Here is a 16859-nt window from a genome sequence, read left to right as displayed (position 1 = left end):
CACTAGGACCTCTGGGGGTGGCACCAGGACCTCTGGGGGTGGCACCAGGAGCCCTGGGGGTGGCACCAGGACCTCTGGGGGTGGCACCAGGAGCCCTGGGGGTGGCACCAGGACCTCTGGGGGTGGCACCAGGAGCCCTGGGGGTGGCACCAGGAGCTCCGGGGGTGGCACTAGGACCTCTGGGGGTGGCACCAGGACCTCTGGGGGTGGCACCAGGAGCCCCGAGGGTGGCACCAGGAGCTCTGGGGGTGGCACCAGGAGCCCCGGGGTGGCACCAGGACCCGGGAGAAGGGCGGTCACCCAGCTCAGTGGCGGCTGCCATCGCCAGGCGTCGGAACTACATTACCCATCACCCCCCTCGAGCCACCAGCTGACAGACAGCTCGTTTGACCAATCACCATCGACATTTCCGCCTGTGGGCGGGAGCAGCGGTGCGAGCCAGCCAATGGGCGCGCGGGGCGGGCCGCGGCGCGGCGGGGGAAGATGGCGGCGGCGGGCCGGTGGCGGGCCGGGCTGGCCGTGCTGGCCGTGGTGCTGGGGCTCGGCGGGGCGGCGGCCGAGCAGACCGAGGAGCACCTCAAACGGGAGCACTCGCTGTCCAAACCGTACCAGGGTGAGCGGGGAGGGCGGGCGGTGCTGGCCGCCGGTGGCCGGTGCCCAGTGTCCGGTACCGACGGTGCGTGTGGGCCGCAGGTGTGGGCTCGGCCAGCTCGGGGCTGTGGGACCTGCTGGGCAACGCCATGGTCATGACGCAGTTCATCCGCCTCACCCCCGACGTGCAGAGCAAGCAGGGAGCCGTGTGGAACCGGGTGGTGAGCGGGGGGCACCGGGGAGAGGGTCGGGAACGGAGGGAACCGGGATGGACCGGGGAGAGGGTCGGGAATGGAGGGAACCGGGGAGAGGGTCGGGAATGGAGGGAACCGGGATAGACCGGGGAGAGGGTCGGGAATGGAGGGGAACCGGGATGGACCGGGGAGAGGGTCGGGAATGGAGGGAACCGGGATAGACCGGGGAGAGGGTCGGGAATGGAGGGAACCGGGGAGAGGGTCGGGAACGGAGGGAACCGGGATGGACCGGGGAGAGGGTCGGGAATGGAGGGAACCGGGAGAGGGTCGGGAATGGAGGGAACCGGGATAGACCGGGGAGAGGGTCGGGAACGGAGGGAACCGGGATAGACTGGGGAGAGGGTCGGGAACGGAGGGAACCGGGATAGACTGGGGAGAGGGTCGGGAATGGAGGGAACCGGGATAGACTGGGGAGAGGGTCGGGAACGGAGGGAACCGGGATAGACTGGGGAGAGGGTCGGGAATGGAGGGAATTGGGAAGGGCCAGGCAGAGGGTCGGGAATGGAGGGGAACCGGGGAGAGGGTCGGGAACGGAGGGAACTGGGGAGAGGGTCGGGAACGGAAGGAACCGGGGAGAGGGTCGGGAACGGAAGGAACTGGGGAGAGGGTCGGGAATGGAGGGAACCGGGATAGACCGGGGAGAGGGTCAGGAATGGAGGGGAACCGGGATGGACCGGGGAGAGGGTCGGGAATGGAGGGAACCGGGATAGACTGGGGAGAGGGTCGGGAATGGAGGGAACCGGGATGGACCGGGGAGAGGTTTGGGAACGGAGGGAACCGGGATGGGCCGGGGAGAGAAGGAGAACCGGGAAGGGCTGGGGAGAGGGTCGGGAATGGAGGGAATTGGGAAGGGCCAGGCAGAGGGTCGGGAATGGAGGGGAACCGGGGAGAGGGTCGGGAACGGAGGGAACCGGGGAGAGGGTCGGGAACGGAAGGACCTGGGGAGAGGGTCGGGAACGGAAGGAACCGGGGAGAGGGTCGGGAATGGAGGGAACAGAGGGAACTGGGATGGACCGGGGAGAGGGTCGGGAACAGAGGGAATTGGGAAGGGCCAGGGAGAGGGTCGGGAACGGAGGGGAACCGGGGAGAGGGTCAGGAACGGAGGGAACCGGGAAGGGCCAGGGAGAGGGTCGGGAACGGAGGGGAACCGGGAAGCCCCGGGGGATGGTGGAGGTGCAGTTAGGGAACGAGGGATTCCCGAATTTCCCGGTTTTTCCCCTCCTCCCCCCAGCCCTGTTACCTGCGGGACTGGGAGATGCAGGTGCACTTCAAGATCCACGGGCAAGGCAAGAAGAACCTCAACGGAGACGGTTTCGCCATCTGGTACACCAAGGACAGGATGCAGCCGGGTAAACGCCGGGAAAAGCCCTGCCTGGGAAAAGGGCCTGGGGACACCTGGGACACCTGGGACACCTGGGAAAAGGGCCTGGGGACACCTGGGAAAAGGGCCTGGGGGCACCTGGGACACCTGGGACACCTGGGACACCTGGGACACCTGGGACACCTGGGAAAAGGGCCTGGGGACACCTGGGGCAGCTGGGAAAAGGGCCTGGGGACACCTGGGGCAGCTGGGAAAAGGGCCTGGGGACACCTGGGACACCTGGGACACCTGGGAAAAGGGCCTGGGGACACCTGGGACACCTGGGACAGGGCACCTGGGACACCTGGGACAGGGCACCTGGGACACCTGGGACAGCTGGGACACCTGGGACAGCTGGGACAGCTGGGACAGGGCACCTGGGACAGCTGGGACAGGGCACCTGGGACACCTGGGAAAAGGGCCTGGGGACACCTGGGACACCTGGGACAGGGCACCTGGGACACCTGGCACACCTGGGAAAAGGGCCTGGGCACACCTGGGACAATTGGAAAAAGGGCCTGGGGACACCTGGGACAGCTGGGACACCTGGGAAAAGGGCCTGGGGACACCTGGGGCAGCTGGGAAAAGGGCCTGGGGACACCTGGGACAGCTGGGACAGGGCTTTGGGACACCTGGGACACCTGGGACAGGGCCTTGCGACACCTGGGACACCTGGGACACCTGGGAAAAGGGCCTGGGGACACCTGGGACAGGGCTTGGGGACACCTGGGACAGGGCACCTGGGACACCTGGGACAGGGCCTTGCGACACCTGGGACACCTGGAACAGGGCTTGGGGACACCTGGGACAGCTGGCACAGGGCTTGGGGACGCCTGGGACATCTTGGACAGGACTTGGGGACACCTGGAAGGCCTTGGACAGGGCTTGGGGACACCTGGGACACCTTGGACACCTTGGACAGGGCTTGGAGCTACCTGGACTTTGGGGACACCTTGGACAGGGCTTGGGGACACCTTGGGCACCTTGGATAGAGCTTGGGGACATGTGGAAGGCCTTGGACAGGGCTTTGGGGACACCTTGGACAGGGCCTGGGGACACTTTGGGCACCTTGGACATGTTGGACAAGGCTTGGGGACAGCTGGGACACCTTTGGGCAGGACCTGGAGCGACCTGGTCTCATGGAAAACATCCACCTGGACGGGACTGGATGGTCCTTGAGGACCTTCCCAAGGAAGTGACAAACGTCTTCCCTGAGCTTCCCTAACCTTATCCCAACTTTTCTTTCCCCTTCCAGGACCTGTTTTTGGGAGCAAGGACAACTTCCTGGGGCTGGGAGTGTTCGTGGACACGTATCCCAACGAGGAGAAGCAGCAGGAGGTGAGACCCACCAGTGTGACACGCAGCTCTTCATCCTCAGAGCCCCTTCCTCCTCCTCCTCCTCCTCTTCCCACTCCTTTTCCACATTTTTTTTTGGTCAGGGAAACTGGGGGAGGATTTCCGAGCTGAGCTGGTGGTGCCACGTCCACCAGGAGTAGGGTGTGAGTAGAGCTGGAGTAGAAGCTGAGGAGCTTTTCCTTGCTCTGCCTCTCGGGAAGGTCTAAAAGTTGTCGCGTTTCCTGTGGTTTTTTGGTGTCACTCCATGGGGATGAAAAATCCAGCTGGAGGGGACTTTGGGATAAATGCCACCACTTGGGTAAGGGACATCTTCCACTGGCCCAAGCTGCTCCAAGCCCCGTCCAGTCTGGTCTTGGAAAAGGTCCAAAAGAGCTCAAAAAGGTCAAAAAGAGCTCCAAAAATTTCAAAAGAGCTCAAAAAAGGTCAAAAATAGTTCCAAAAAGGTCAAAAGAGCTCCAAAAAGGTCAAACATAGTTCCAAAAAGGTCCAAAAGAGCTCCTAAAAGGTCAAAAATAGTTCCAAAAAGGTCAAAAGAGGTCCAAAAGAGCTCCAAAAGATAAAAAGTCTCCAAAAAGATCTCCAGAAAGGTCAAAATTAGTTCCAAAAAGGTCAAAAGAGCTCCAAAAAGGTCCAAAAGAGCTTCAAAAAAGTCCAAAAGAGCTCCAAAAGACAAAAACTCTCCAAAAAGGTCAAAACCAGCTCCAAATGGTTCAATAGATCCGCAGAAAGACAAAAAGTCTCCAAGAAGGTCAAAAAGAGCTCCAAAAGGAGCCTCCAACAGGACAAAAAGACCTCCAGAAGGTCAAAAAGAGCTCCAAAAAGGAGAAAAAGGAAATTTTCCAGGATTTTGGGCCCTGCTGGACTCGGTTCCGGGGGGAATTTTCCGGGATTTTGGGCCCTGCTGGGCTCTGTGACCGTGTTGCTCTCTCTTGCTTTGTGCTAATCCTGGAGGGCAGGCTCAGAAGAGGAGGTACAGCCCTGGAAACCAGGTACTGCCTCCTGCTGTCCCACCTGGAATGCCTCGTTCCCCCGTTTCGGAGCAGATTTATGGGGTTTGGGACCCACGGGGATGGAGTTTGGGGTCATCCTGGTGGTTCCTGAGGAGATTTTGGGGTTTGGAATCCGTGGGGATGGATCCTGGTGGTTTCTGAGCAGATTTTTGGGGTTTGGGACCCACGGGGATGGAGTTTGGGGTCATCCAGGTGGTTCCTGAGGAGATTTTTGGGGTTTGAAATCCATGGCGATGGATCCTGGTGGTTTCTGAGCAGATTTTTGGGGTTTGGGACCCACGGGGATGGAGTTTGGGGTCATCCTGGTGATTCCTGAGGAGATTTTTGGGGTTTGAAATCCATGGGGATGGAGTTTGGGGTCATCCAGGTGGTTCCTGAGGAGATTTTTGGGGTTTGAAATCCGTGGGGATGGATCCTGGTGGTTTCTGAGCAGATTTTTGGGGTTTGGGATGCACAGGGATTGAGTTTGGGGTCATCCCGGTGGTTTTTGAGGACATTTTTGGGGTTTGGGACCCGCAGGGATGGAGTTTGGGGTCATCCAGGTGGTTCCTGAGCAGATTTTTAGGGTTTGGAATCCATGGGGATGGATCCCGGTGGTTTCTGAGGAGATTTTTGGTGTTTGGAGTCCGTGGGGATGGATCCTGGTGGTTTCTGAGGAGATTTTTGGGGTTTGGGATGCGCAGGGATAGAGTTTGGGGTCATCCCAGTGGTTCCTGAGGAGATTTTTGGGGTTTGGGATGCATAGGGATGGAACTTCGGGTCATCCTGGTGGTTTTGAGGACATTTTTGGGGTTTGGAATCCGTGGGGATGGATCCTGGTGGTTCCTGAGGAGATTTTTGGGGTTTGGGACCCAAAGGGATGGAATCTGGGGTCATCCCGGTGGTTTCTGAGGAGATTTTTGGGGTTTGGAATCCGTGGGGATGGATCCTGGTGTTTTCTGAGGAGATTTTTGGGGCTTGGAATCCGTGGGGATGGATCCCGGTGGTTTCTGAGGAGATTTTTGGGGTTTGGGATCCGCAGGGATGCAGCAGGATGGTGACGGTGTCTTCTGGAGCAGATTATTTGGGATGAAAGATCTTTGGGATCATTCCAGTGCTGGTTGGAGAACTTGGGGATCATTCCAGTGTTGTTTTGAGCAGATCACTGTGGGGTGGAGGACTTTGGGATCATTCTCATGTTGGTTGAAGGACTTTGGGATCATGCTGCTCTTTCACTGAGCTGACCCCTGTGGGGGTGAAGGACTTTGGGATCATTCCCATGTTGCTTGAAGCTCCTTGGGGTCATTCCCATGTTGCTTGAAGGACTTTGGGATCATTCCCATGTTGGTTGAAGCTCTTTGGGATCGTTCCCGTGTTGGTTGAGGAGCTCTTTGGCGGTCAAGGACTTCGGGATCATTCCAGTGTTGCTTGAAACTCTTTGGGATCATTCCCAGGTTGTGTTGAGCAGATCCCTGAGGGGTGAAGGACTTTGGGATCGTTCCCACGTTGCTTGAAGGACTTTGGGATCACGTTTGGAGAACTTTGGGCTCGCTCTGCTCTTTCACTGACCAGATCCCTGAGGGGTGAAGGACTTTGGGATCATTCCATGTTGCTTGAAGGACTTTGGGATCATTCCAGTGTTGGTTGGAAAACTTCAGAATCATTCCCGTGTTGTGTTGAGCAGATCCCTGTGGGGTGGAGGACTTTGGGATCGTTCCCACATTGCTTGAAGGACATTGGGATTGTTCCCTTATTGTTTGAAGGGTTGGGTTCATTCCAGTGTTGGTTGAAGGACTTTGGGATCATTCCAGTGTTGGTTGGAAAACTTCAGAATCATTCCCGTGTTGTGTTGAGCACATCCCTGTGGAGTGAAGGACTTTGGGATCGTTCCCACGTTGCTTGAAGGACTTTGGGATCGTGGTTGGAGAGCTTTAGACTCACTCTGCTCTTTCACTGAGCAGATCCCTGTGGGGTGAAGGACTTTGGAATCATTCCAGTGTTGGTTGGAGAACTTCAGGATCATTCCCAGGTTGTGTTGAGCAGATCCCTGAGGGGTGAAGGACTTTAGGATCATTCCAGTGTTGTTTTGAGCAGATCCCTGTGGGGTGGACGAGTTTGGGATCTCCAATCAACACTTTGGGATCATTCCCCTGTTGGTTAGAGAACTTTGGGATCATTCCAGTGTTGGTTGGAGAACTTTAGGATCATTCCCAGGTTGTGTTGAGCAGATCCCTGTAGGGTGGAGGACTTTGGGATCATTCCCACGTTGCTTGAAGGATGGGATCGCGTTTGGAGAACTTTGGGCTCACTCTGCTCTGACACTGACCAGATCCCTGAGGGGTGAAGGACTTTGGGATCGTCCCCGTGTTGTTTTGAGCAGATCCCTGTGGGGTGGAGGCCTTTGGGATCGTTCCCACGTTGCTTGAAGGACTTTGGGATCACTCTGCTCTGTCACTGAGCAGATCCCTGTGGGGTGAAGGTCTTTGGGATCGTTCCCACGTTGCTTGAAGGACTTTGGGATTACTCTGCTCTGTCACTGAGCAGATCCCTGTGGGGTGAAGGTCTTTGGGATCATTCCCACATTGCTTGAAGGACTTTGGGATCACTCTGCTCTGTCACTGAGCAGATCCCTGTGGGGTGAAGGTCTTTGGGATCATTCCCACATTGCTTGAAGGACTTTGGGATCACTCTGCTCTGTCACTGAGCAGATCCCTGTGGGGTGAAGGTCTTTGGGATCATTCCCACATTGCTTGAAGGACTTTGGGATCACTCTGCTCTGTCACTGAGCAGATCCCTGTGGGGTGAAGGTCTTTGGGATCATTCCCACGTTGCTTGAAGGACTTTGGGATCGCGGTTGCAGCACTTTGGGCTCACTCTGCTCCTCCACCCCGCTGCCTCCGTGGGGCGAACAGCTCCATCCCCACCCCACCTCTCCTTCCCGGCGTCTCCCCGCCATCCCAAACCACCTCCTGGATCCCAATCCCTGTTTTCCCCCCACCACGGGCAGCGCGTGTTCCCCTACATCTCGGCCATGGTGAACAACGGCTCGCTGACCTACGACCACGACCGCGACGGGCGCCCCACCGAGCTGGGCGGCTGCACCGCCATGGTGCGCAACCTCAACCACGACACCTTCCTGGTCATCCGCTACGTCAAGAGGAGGCTCACGGTCAGTTTGGGACGGCCACGGCGGGGCCTTCGCCCTCCTGGGACGCAGAGGGGTTGGGATCTTCTTTCTGCTCCTTACGGTTGGGATTTGTTGGGTTTCTCTTGGGTTGAGAAGATTGAGGGAGGCAGGAAGTGGAAAATGGAAACCTCTTCTTTCTGAAGGATTCCTCAGTGGGTCTGGGGACTCCAGGTGGGATTTCCAAGTGCATTTGGAGGCTCCAGGTGGGATTTGAGTGTTCCAGGTGGGATTCCAGAGTGGATTTGGGGTCCTTGAGTGGATTTGGAGGCTCCAGGTGGGATTCCCGAGTAGATGTGGGATTCCTGAGTGGATTTGAGGGTTCCAGGTGGGATCTGGGTGGGTTTGGAGGTCCCAGGTGGGATCCCAGAGTGGATTTGGGGTTGCCGAGTGGATTTGATGGTCCAGGTGGGATTCCCAAGTGGATTTGCAGTTCCTGAGTGGATTTGGATTCCTGAGTAGATTTTGAGGCTCCAGGTGGGATTTGAGGGTCCCAGGTGGGATCTGGGTGGGTTTGGAGGTTCCAGGCAGGATTCCCAAGTGGATTTGGGGGCTCCAGGTGGGATCTGGGTGGGTTTGGAGGTTCCAGTTGGGATTCCTGAGTGGATTTGGATGCTCCAGGTTGGATTCCTGAGTGGATTTGAGGGTTCCAGGTGGGATCTGGGTGGGTTTGGAGGTTCCAGGCAGGATTCCCAAGTGGATCTGGGGCTCCAGGAGGGATTCCCGAGTGGATTTGGGATTCCTGAGTGGATTTGGGAGCTCCAGTTGGGATTCCCAAGTGGATTTGGGGGCTTCAGGTTGGATTCCTGAGTGGATTTGAGGGTCTCCAGGTGGGATCTGGGTGGGTTTGGAGGTTCCAGGCAGGATTCCCAAGTGGATTTGGGGGCTCCAGGAGGGATTCCCGAGTGGATTTGGGATTCCAGAATGGATTTGGGATTCCAGAGTGGATTTGGATTCCTGAGTAGATTTTGAGGCTCCAGGTGGGATTTGAGGGTCTCCAGGTGGGATCTGGGTGGGTTTGGAGGTCCCAGGAGGGATCCCAGAGTGGATTTGGGGTCTCCAGGTTGGATTCCCGAGTGGATTTGGGATTCCTGAGTGGATTTGGGAGCTCCAGTTGGGATTCCTGAGTGGATTTGGATGCTCCAGGTTGGATTCCTGAGTGGATTTGAGGGTTCCAGGTGGGATCTGGGTGAGTGTGGAGGTTCCAGGCAGGATTCCTGAGTGGATTTGGGAGCTCCAGGAGGGATTCCTGAGTGGATTTGGGATTCCTGAGTGGATTTGGGGGTTGCAGGTGGGATCTGGGTGGGTTTGGAGGTTCCAGGTAGGATTCCCAAGTGGATCTGGGGGCTCCAGGAGGGATTCCCGAGTGGATTTGGGATTCCTGAGTGGATCTGGGGGCTCCAGTTGGGATTCCCAAGTGGATTTGGGGGCTCCAGGTTGGATTCCTGCGTGGATTTGAGGGTGCCAGGTGGGATCTGGGTGGGTTTGGAGGTTCCAGGTAGGATTCCCAAGTGGATTTGGGAGCTCCAGGTGGGATCCCAGAGTGGATTTGGGATTCCTGAGTGGATTTGGGGGCTCCAGTTGGGATTCCAGAGTGGATTTGGGATTCCTGAGTGGATCTGGGGGCTCCAGGTGGGATCTGGGTGGGTTTGGAGGTTCCAGTTGGGATTCCCGAGTGGATTTGGGATTCCCTTCTCCACGCCTTCATCTCCAACGCCGCGTCCTCTCGAGCGCCAGCACCTACCAACCCCAAAACCTCCAACCCCTCACCATCCTCCCATCCTAAACCTGAACTTTAACCCCAGCTTTAGCTCTTAAGCCGGGTTTGCAGGCTGGGAGGTGCTCAGGCTGTTCCTCGCAGGTGCTGATCGACATCGACGGCAAGCACGAGTGGCGGGATTGCATCGACGTGCCCGGCGTGCGGTTGCCCCGTGGCTACTACTTCGGGACGTCCTCGGTCACCGGGGACCTGTCAGGTACGGCCCGGGGGGGATCCCGAGTGGATTTGGGGTTTCCCCAGCGGATTTGGGGGTTCCAGTTGGGATTCTTGAGTGGATTTGGGGTTCTCCTGTGGATTTGGGGGTTCCAGGTGGGATTTTCCAGTGGATTTGGGGGTTCCAGGTGGGATTTTCCAGTGGATTTGGGGTTTCCCCAGTGGATTTGGGGGTTCTAGGTGGGATTCTTGAGTGGATTTGGGGTTCCCCAGTGGATTTGGGGGTTCCAGTTGGGATTATTGAGTGGATTTGGGGTTCCCCAGTGGATTTGGGGTTCCCCGGTGGATTTAGGTGGGATCCAGTTGGGATTTGTGGGCTCCAGTTGGGATTCTTGAGGGGATTTGGGGTTCTAGGTGGATTTGGGGGCTCTAGGTGGGGTTTTCCAGTGGATTTGGGGGCTCCAGGTGGGATTTGAGGGTTCCAGGTGGGGTTCCCCAGAGGATTTGGGGGCTCCAATTGGGATTCTTGAGTGGATTTGGGGTTCCCTGGTGGACTTGGGGGTTCTAGGTGGGATTTGAGGGCTCCAGGTGGGGTTCCCCTGTGGATTTGAGGGTTCCAGGTGGGGTTCCCCAGTGGATTTGGGGTTCCGCAGTGGATTTGGGGTTCCCCAGTGGATTTGAGGCTTCTAGGTGGATTTAGGGGCTTCAGGTGGGATTCTTGAGTGTATTTGGGGGCTCCACGTGGGTTCATGAGTGGATTTGGATTTTTCCAACTGGATTTTATAAAACCTTGGGATGAGCATGGAATAAAACCAAGAATAGCATGGAATAAACCAGGATTAACATGGAATAAAAGTTTGGGATGAACATGAACTAAAACCAGGATTAGCATGGAATAAAATGTTGGGATTAACTTGGAATAAACCAGGTTTAGCATGGAATAAAACCTTGGGATGAGCATGGAATAAACCTTGGGATAAACATGGAATAAACCGGGATTAACATGGAATAAAACTTTGGGATGAGCATGGAATAAAACAGGATTAACATGGAATAAAACCTTGGGATAAACATGGAATAAACCAGATTTAGCATGGAATAAACCAGGATTACCTTGAAATAAACCAGGTTTAGCATGGAATAAACCAGGATTAACTTGGAATAAACCAGGTTTAGCATGGAATAAACCAGGATTAACTTGGAATAAACCAGGTTTAGCATGGAATAAAACCTTGGGATGAGCATGGGAGAAACCTTGGGATAAACATGGAATAAAACCTTGGGATTAACATGGAATAAAACCTTGGGATGAGCATGGAATAAACCTTGATATTAACATGGAATAAAACCAGGACTAACATGGAATAAAACCTTGGCAAGAGCCCATTCTTTCACCATTCCAACCCCTTTTAACCCCAAAAAGCCCCCAATTTTCCAGCTGGATTTCAATTTTTTAACCAACTTCAACAATTCCTGCTGGTCAGGACCAGCCCCTCCTCCCCGAGGATGAAACCCCACAAAATTCTGACCCCCCAGGGGACATTTTTGGGTTTTTTTTTTTTGCAGACAACCACGACATCATCTCGCTGAAGCTGTACCAGCTGACGGTGGAGCGGACGCCGGAGGAGGAAAAACGGGATCGGGAAGTTTTCCTGCCCGTGGTGGACAACCTCAGGCTGCCAGGAAGTCAGTAGGGTTTGGGGGAAACTGAGCCTGGGTTTAGGGGAAACTGAGCCTGGGTTTAGGGGAAACTGAGCCTGGGTTTGGGGGAAACTGAGCCTGGGTTTGAGGGAAAATGAGACTGGGTTTGGGGGAAAAGGGAGACTGAGTTTGGGGGAAAATGAGCCTGGGTTTAGGGGAAACTGAGCCTGGGTTTAGGGGAAACTGAGCCTGGGTTTGGGGGAAACTGAGCCTGGGTTTGAGGGAAAATGAGACTGGGTTTGGGGGAAAAGGGAGACTGAGTTTGGGGGAAAATGAGCCTGGGTTTGGGGGAAACTGAGACTGGGTTTGGGGGAAAATTGAGCCTGGGTTTGGGGGAAACTGAGCCTGGGTTTAGTGGAAAATAAGCCTGGGTTTGGGGGAAAACGGAGCCCAGGTTTAGGGGAAAATGAGCCTGGGTTTAGGGGAAAGGGGAGACTGAGTTTGGGGGAAAACGGAGCCCGGGTTGAGGGGAAAATGGAGGCAGGGTTTGGGGGAAAATGAGCCTGGGTTTTTTGGGGAAACAGCCTGGGTTTAGGGGAAAATGAGCCTGGGTTTAGCGGAAAATGAGCCCGGGTATGGGGGAAAAGGGAGACTGAGTTTGGGGGAACATGAGCCTGGGTTTGGGGGAGCAGCTGGGATTTGGGGGAAAATGGAGGCAGGGTTTGGGGGAAAAGGGAGCCCAGATTTAGGGAGAAACAGGGCCTGGGTTTATGGGGAAACAGAGCCTGACCTTGGGGGAGCAGAAGGGATGTGGGGGAAAACAAAGCCCAGGTTTAGGGGGGAAACTGGGTTTAGGGGGAAATGGAGACCAGGTTTGGGGGAAATGGAGCCAAATCCCAAACTCCCACACTCTCATCACAAATCCCAAATCCCAAACTCCCCAAATCCCTGTTCCTGCAGTGGAGGCGCCGCTGGAGCCCATGAGCGGCCTGGCCCTGTTCCTCATCCCCAAATCCCAAACTCCTGACCCCAAACCCCAAACTCCAAATCCCCCAGAACCCCAACTTCAACAATTCCTGCTGGTCTGGACCAGCCCCTCCTCCCCAAGAATAAAACCCCAAAAAATTCCAAAATCCCAAAATTCCAAAACCCCAAATCCCAAAAATCCCAAACCCCAAAATCCCCAAATCCCAATCCCTGTTCCCGCAGTGGAGGGCCCATGAGCAGCCTGGCCCTGTTCCTCATCCCCAAATCCCAAACTCCTGACTCCAAATCCCCCAAAACCCCAAAATTACCAAATCCCCAAATCCCAAACCCCAAAATCCCAAATCCCAATCCCTGTTCCCGCAGTGGAGGCGCCGCTGGAGCCCATGAGCGGCCTGGCCCTGTTCCTCATCGTCTTCTTCTCGCTGGTGGCCCTCGTCTTCGCCATCGTCATTGGCATCATCCTCTACAACAAGTGGCAGGAGCAGAGCCGCAAGCACTTCTACTGAGCCCAAACCCCCAGGCTGGCCCATCCCGGGCTAGTGGTGGCCACATCCCCATTGCCACCCGTGCCAGGGTGCCAGGGACCCCCCAAAGGACGGTGCCAGCCTGGATGAGGAGTGCTGGAACGTTCCCTGGCAGAGACTTCCCAGCGCTTCTCCTATTGCTGTGGCCACCAGAAGTCCAGCAGACGAGCCCCACCTTGGCTAGTACTGGCCACATCCCCATTGCCACCCGTGCCAGGGCGTGAGGATGGCAGGGAGCCCCAAATCCCTGGCACGGGGATGGTGCCAGCCCAGTTGAGGGGTGCAGAGACTTCCCAGCGCTTCTCTCATTGCTGTGGCCACCAGAAGTCCAGCAGACGAGCCCCACCTTGGCTAGTACTGGCCATGTCCTGATTGCCACCCATGCCAGGGCATCAAGGACCCCCCAAATCCCTGGCACGAGGACGGTGCCAGCCTGGTTGAGGAATGCTGGAACCTCTGGCAGAGACTTCCCAGTTGCCACCATCCTGCTGTGGCTACCAGAACCCCCGCCGGACGAGCCCCTGTGGGCCAGGACGAGCCCGTCCGGGTGCTGCTGCTGATTTTCCCGGCTGGATGAACTGGAAGAGCCCCCTCCGCTTTTCTGGGGTCCCCCTCTCCCCGTTTCCCAGCATGTGGCCACCCCTGCATGTCGTGTCCCGGGGCCACTCCTACCTCAGGGACTGCTAGCCACAAAGGTTGCCCAGGTGGCCTCGGGTTGAGATGGCATCACCCTCCTCGCCGGGATCCGCCAGATCCAAGCCCAACCCTGCGGCTTCCCAGGATATTCCCACCCAGGGCAGGTGGCCCCTGGGGGGGGGTGGTTTTGTTGGCCACTAGTGGGGTTTTGGTGGTCCCCGGTGGGGTTTTGGTGGCCCCCAGACTAGGAGAGGACCGGGGAGGGGGGGAATTTTCCAGGCTGGGAGCTGTTTCCAAGGAGAGTTTTCCTGGAGTTTTGTCTCTTTTTGTCATGCTCGGGCACGTGGGGAGGGGTCTGTTGTGGTCCCAAACCCATGGGCAGGGGTCTCTGGGGGTCCCAGGTCCATGGGGAGAGGTGTCTGGTGGTCCCAGCCCCATTGGGAGGGGACTCAGATGGTTCCAGCCCCATTTCTGGGGTCACAGATCCATAGGGAGGGGTCTTCTGGGGATCACAGCCCTATGGGGAGGGGTCTCTGGGGATCCCAGCCCCATTTCTGTGGGTCCCAGCCCTATGGGGAGGGGTCTCTGGGGGCCCCAGCCCCATTTCTGTGGGTCCCAGCCCTATGGGGAGGGGTCTCCGGGGTCCCAACCCCATGTCTGGACTGCCCAGTCCATAGGGAGGGGTCTCTGGGGGTCCCAGCCCCATTTCTGGGGGTCCCAGGTCCATAGGGAGGGGTCCTTCTGGGGGTGCCAGCCCTATAGAGAGGGGTGTCTGGGGATCCCAGCCCCATTTCTGCGGGTCCCAGCCCCACACTTGAGGGGGAGTTTCGTGATTTGCGTGCCTGACGAGCGACTCGTGGGGACAGCAAAGATGAGGCACGGCATTTAATGAGATTTTTGTCAACTTTATTTCAGAAATTGGAGGGGGGAGGGATGAGCCTTAATTATGGGGGGTCCGCAGACCTTCCCCCCAATCCCGGCACCGTCACCGCGGCTGCCCCAGGGGGATTCTTTGTCCATGGCCTCCCTCCTCAACCCCGGGGATGCTCCGCCGCTCTCCGTGGGGATCCGTACCCTATTTGGGAAAATACAATACCTGTGGGGGACGCTCCGGTAGCGTCGGCGGAGCTCCCTCCTGATCCCGGCACCGTTTTCGCCGCTGCCCTTGGGAGATTCTCTGTTGGTGTCCGCCCTTCTCACCTCCGGGGGATGCTATCTCACTCTCCGTGCTGCTCCTGGCACCGTCGTCCTCACCAAGGGGATGCTCGGTCGCTCTCGGTGCTTGCAGCCCTGGGGGATTCTCTGTCGGTGTCCTGCCTTCTCACCCCGGGGATGCTCCGACGCTGCTCTCCGTGGTGCTCCCGACACCGTGGTCCTCACTCCGGACCGATAGTCCGCCGCTCTCTGTGCTCCGTGGGGATTCCTAGGTTATTTGGGAAAACACATTATCTCTGGGGGTGCTCCGGTGGGGGTCCACCGAGCACCTGCCCGATCCCAGCACCGTCTTCGGCGCTGTTCGGGGGATTCTCTTTCAGTGTCCTCCCTTCTCATCCCCGGGGATGCTCCCCTGCTCTCCGTGTGGATTCCTACTCTCTTTGGGAAAATCCCTTACCTCAGGGGGATGCTCCGCTGGGTGTCCGGGCTTCTTCCGCCCCATCCCGGCACCGTCTTTGCCACTCCGTGGGTCTCCGTGTTCCTCGCCCCGGGTCGATGCTTTGCCACTCTCGGTGCTCGCTGCCCCGGGGGATTCTCTGTCCATGGCCTCTTTCCTCACCCCCGTGGATGCTCTCCCGCACTCGGTGCTCCGTGTGGATCCCTACCCTATTTGGGAAAATACAATCCCTGTGGGGGATGCTCCGGTAGTGTCCGGGGAGCTCCCTCCCGATCCCGGCACCATCTTCACCACTGCCCCAGGGGGATGCTCCAAAGGTCACCGTGGTGCTCCCGGTTCCGTGTTCCTCGCTCCTGGGCGGTGCCCAGTGGCTCTCAGTGCTCGCTGCCCCGGTGGGATTTACTGTCGCGTTCTGCCCTTCTCACCCCAGGGATTCTCCACCACTCTCTGTGGTGCTCTGGGCACCATGGTCCTTGCTCAGGGTCGATGCTTTGTGACGCTCTGTCTGTGTCCTCCCTTCTCCCCCCCGGGGATTCTCTCTCGCTCTTAGTGCTCCATGTGGATTCCCACCCTGTTTGGGAAAATCCCATAACTCAGGGGGATGTTCCGGTGGGTGTCTGCAGACCTACCGCCCGATGCCCCTGCGAGATTGTCTGTGTCCTCCCTTCTCACCTCCAGGGGATGTTCTCTCGGTCACCGTTGTGCTCCCAGTTCTGCGGTCGTCACTCCGGGGTCGATGCTCTGCTGATCTCGATGCTCGTTGCCCCGGGGTACTCTCTGTCCGTGGCCTCCTTCCTCACCCCCGGGGATGCTCTCTCTCTCTCGGTGCTCCGTGTGGATTCCTAGGTTATTTGGGAAAATACAATAACTGTGGAGGGTGCTCCGATGGGTGTCTGCGCTCCTCCCGCCCGATCCCGGCACCCTCTTCACCGCTGACCCGGGTGGATGCTCCATGGGTCCCCGTGGTGCTCCCGGTTCCGTGTCCCTCGCTCTGGGGCGGTGCTCGGCCGCTGTCGGTGCTTGCTACCCCGGGGGATGCTCTGTCCGTGTCTTCCTTTCTCACCCCGGGGATGCTCCGCCGCTCTCCGTGGGGATCCCTACCCTATTTGGGAAAATACAATACACGTGGGGGACGCTCCGGTAGCGTCGGCGGAGCTCCCTCCCGATCCTGGCACCGTTTTCACCGCTGCCCTTCGAGATTCTCTGTTGGTGTCCACCCTTCTCACCTCCGGGGGATGCTATCTCTCTCTCCGTGCTGCTCCTGGCACCGTCGTCCTCACCACGGGGATGCTCGGTTGATCTCGGCGCTCGTTGACCCAAGGGATTCTCTGTCGGTGTCCTCCCTTCGCACCCCGGGGATGCTCCGCAGCTCTCGCTGCTCCGTGGGGATTCCTACCCTATTTGGGAAAACACATTACCTCTGGGGGATGCTCCGGTAGTGTCTGCAGAGCTCCCGCCCGATCCCGCCACCGTCTTCACCCCTGCCCCGGGGGATGCTCTGCCCGAGTCTTCCCTTTTCACCCAGGGATGATCCGCCACTCTCGGTGCTCCCTGTAGATTCCTACCCTATTTGAGAATATCCCTTACCTGTGGGGGATGATCCGGTGGGTGTCCGTGCTCCTCCCGCCCGATCCCGGCACCCTCTTCACCGCTGACCCGGGTGGATGCTCCATGGGTCCCCGTGGTGCTCCCGGTTCCGTGTCCCTCGCTCTGGGGCGGTGCTCGGCCGCTCTCGGTGCTTGCTGCCCCGGGGGATGCTCTGTCCATGTCTTCCTTTGTCATCCCGGGGATG

At 57.8% G+C, this 16859-nt stretch overlaps 1 protein-coding gene and 1 long non-coding RNA gene across 7 annotated transcripts; one reads left to right on the top strand and one right to left on the bottom strand.

Moving 5' to 3' along the window:
* The first annotated feature begins 200 nt into the window (after nucleotides 1–200).
* Nucleotides 201–13768, top strand: LMAN2L (lectin, mannose binding 2 like). Of its 5 annotated transcripts, none has more exons than XM_053966493.1 (9): nucleotides 206–613; nucleotides 694–812; nucleotides 2077–2194; nucleotides 3461–3543; nucleotides 4518–4550; nucleotides 7558–7719; nucleotides 9596–9710; nucleotides 11234–11353; nucleotides 12269–12546. In XM_053966493.1, exons 1-9 carry the CDS (start codon nucleotides 484–486, stop codon nucleotides 12529–12531), a joined length of 1143 nt encoding a protein of 380 aa, XP_053822468.1. In that variant the 5' UTR covers nucleotides 206–483; the 3' UTR covers nucleotides 12532–12546. The 5 variants fall into 5 exon arrangements, with proteins under 5 accessions (XP_053822472.1, XP_053822468.1, XP_053822469.1 ...); XM_053966495.1 differs by lacking the exon at nucleotides 12269–12546 and adding an exon at nucleotides 12659–13768 and having other exon boundaries at nucleotides 218–613; XM_053966497.1 differs by lacking the exon at nucleotides 7558–7719 and having other exon boundaries at nucleotides 201–613; nucleotides 12269–12558.
* Nucleotides 13769–14339: 571 nt separating this feature from the next.
* Nucleotides 14340–16653, bottom strand: LOC128800957 (uncharacterized). 2 transcript variants are annotated; one of them, XR_008435086.1, is made up of 6 exons: nucleotides 16294–16653; nucleotides 15740–16169; nucleotides 15493–15638; nucleotides 15068–15276; nucleotides 14656–14878; nucleotides 14340–14530 (listed from the first exon to the last, which is right to left on the bottom strand). It is a non-coding gene; the product is annotated as an uncharacterized LOC128800957 (long non-coding RNA). The 2 variants fall into 2 exon arrangements; XR_008435085.1 differs by lacking the exon at nucleotides 15493–15638 and having other exon boundaries at nucleotides 16294–16649.
* Nucleotides 16654–16859: the final 206 nt, after the last annotated feature.

This window comes from Vidua chalybeata, chromosome 28 (genome assembly GCF_026979565.1).
Source record: "Vidua chalybeata isolate OUT-0048 chromosome 28, bVidCha1 merged haplotype, whole genome shotgun sequence".
Lineage (NCBI taxonomy): Eukaryota > Metazoa > Chordata > Aves > Passeriformes > Viduidae > Vidua > Vidua chalybeata.
The sequence above is the reverse complement of the archived record's forward strand: the minus strand, read 5'-3'. Positions and strand labels throughout refer to the sequence as shown.

Excerpts from the sequence above, each read along its gene's own strand:
- LMAN2L (XM_053966493.1), top strand. The coding sequence starts at position 484 with ATGGCGGCGGCGGGCCGGTGGCGGGCCGGGCTGGCCGTGCTGGCCGTG. Across the intron at positions 813-2,076 it reads GAGCCGTGTGGAACCGGGTG|CCCTGTTACCTGCGGGACTG; the intron begins GTGAGCGGGGGG and ends TCCTCCCCCCAG. Across the intron at positions 2,195-3,460 it reads CAAGGACAGGATGCAGCCGG|GACCTGTTTTTGGGAGCAAG; the intron begins GTAAACGCCGGG and ends TTCCCCTTCCAG.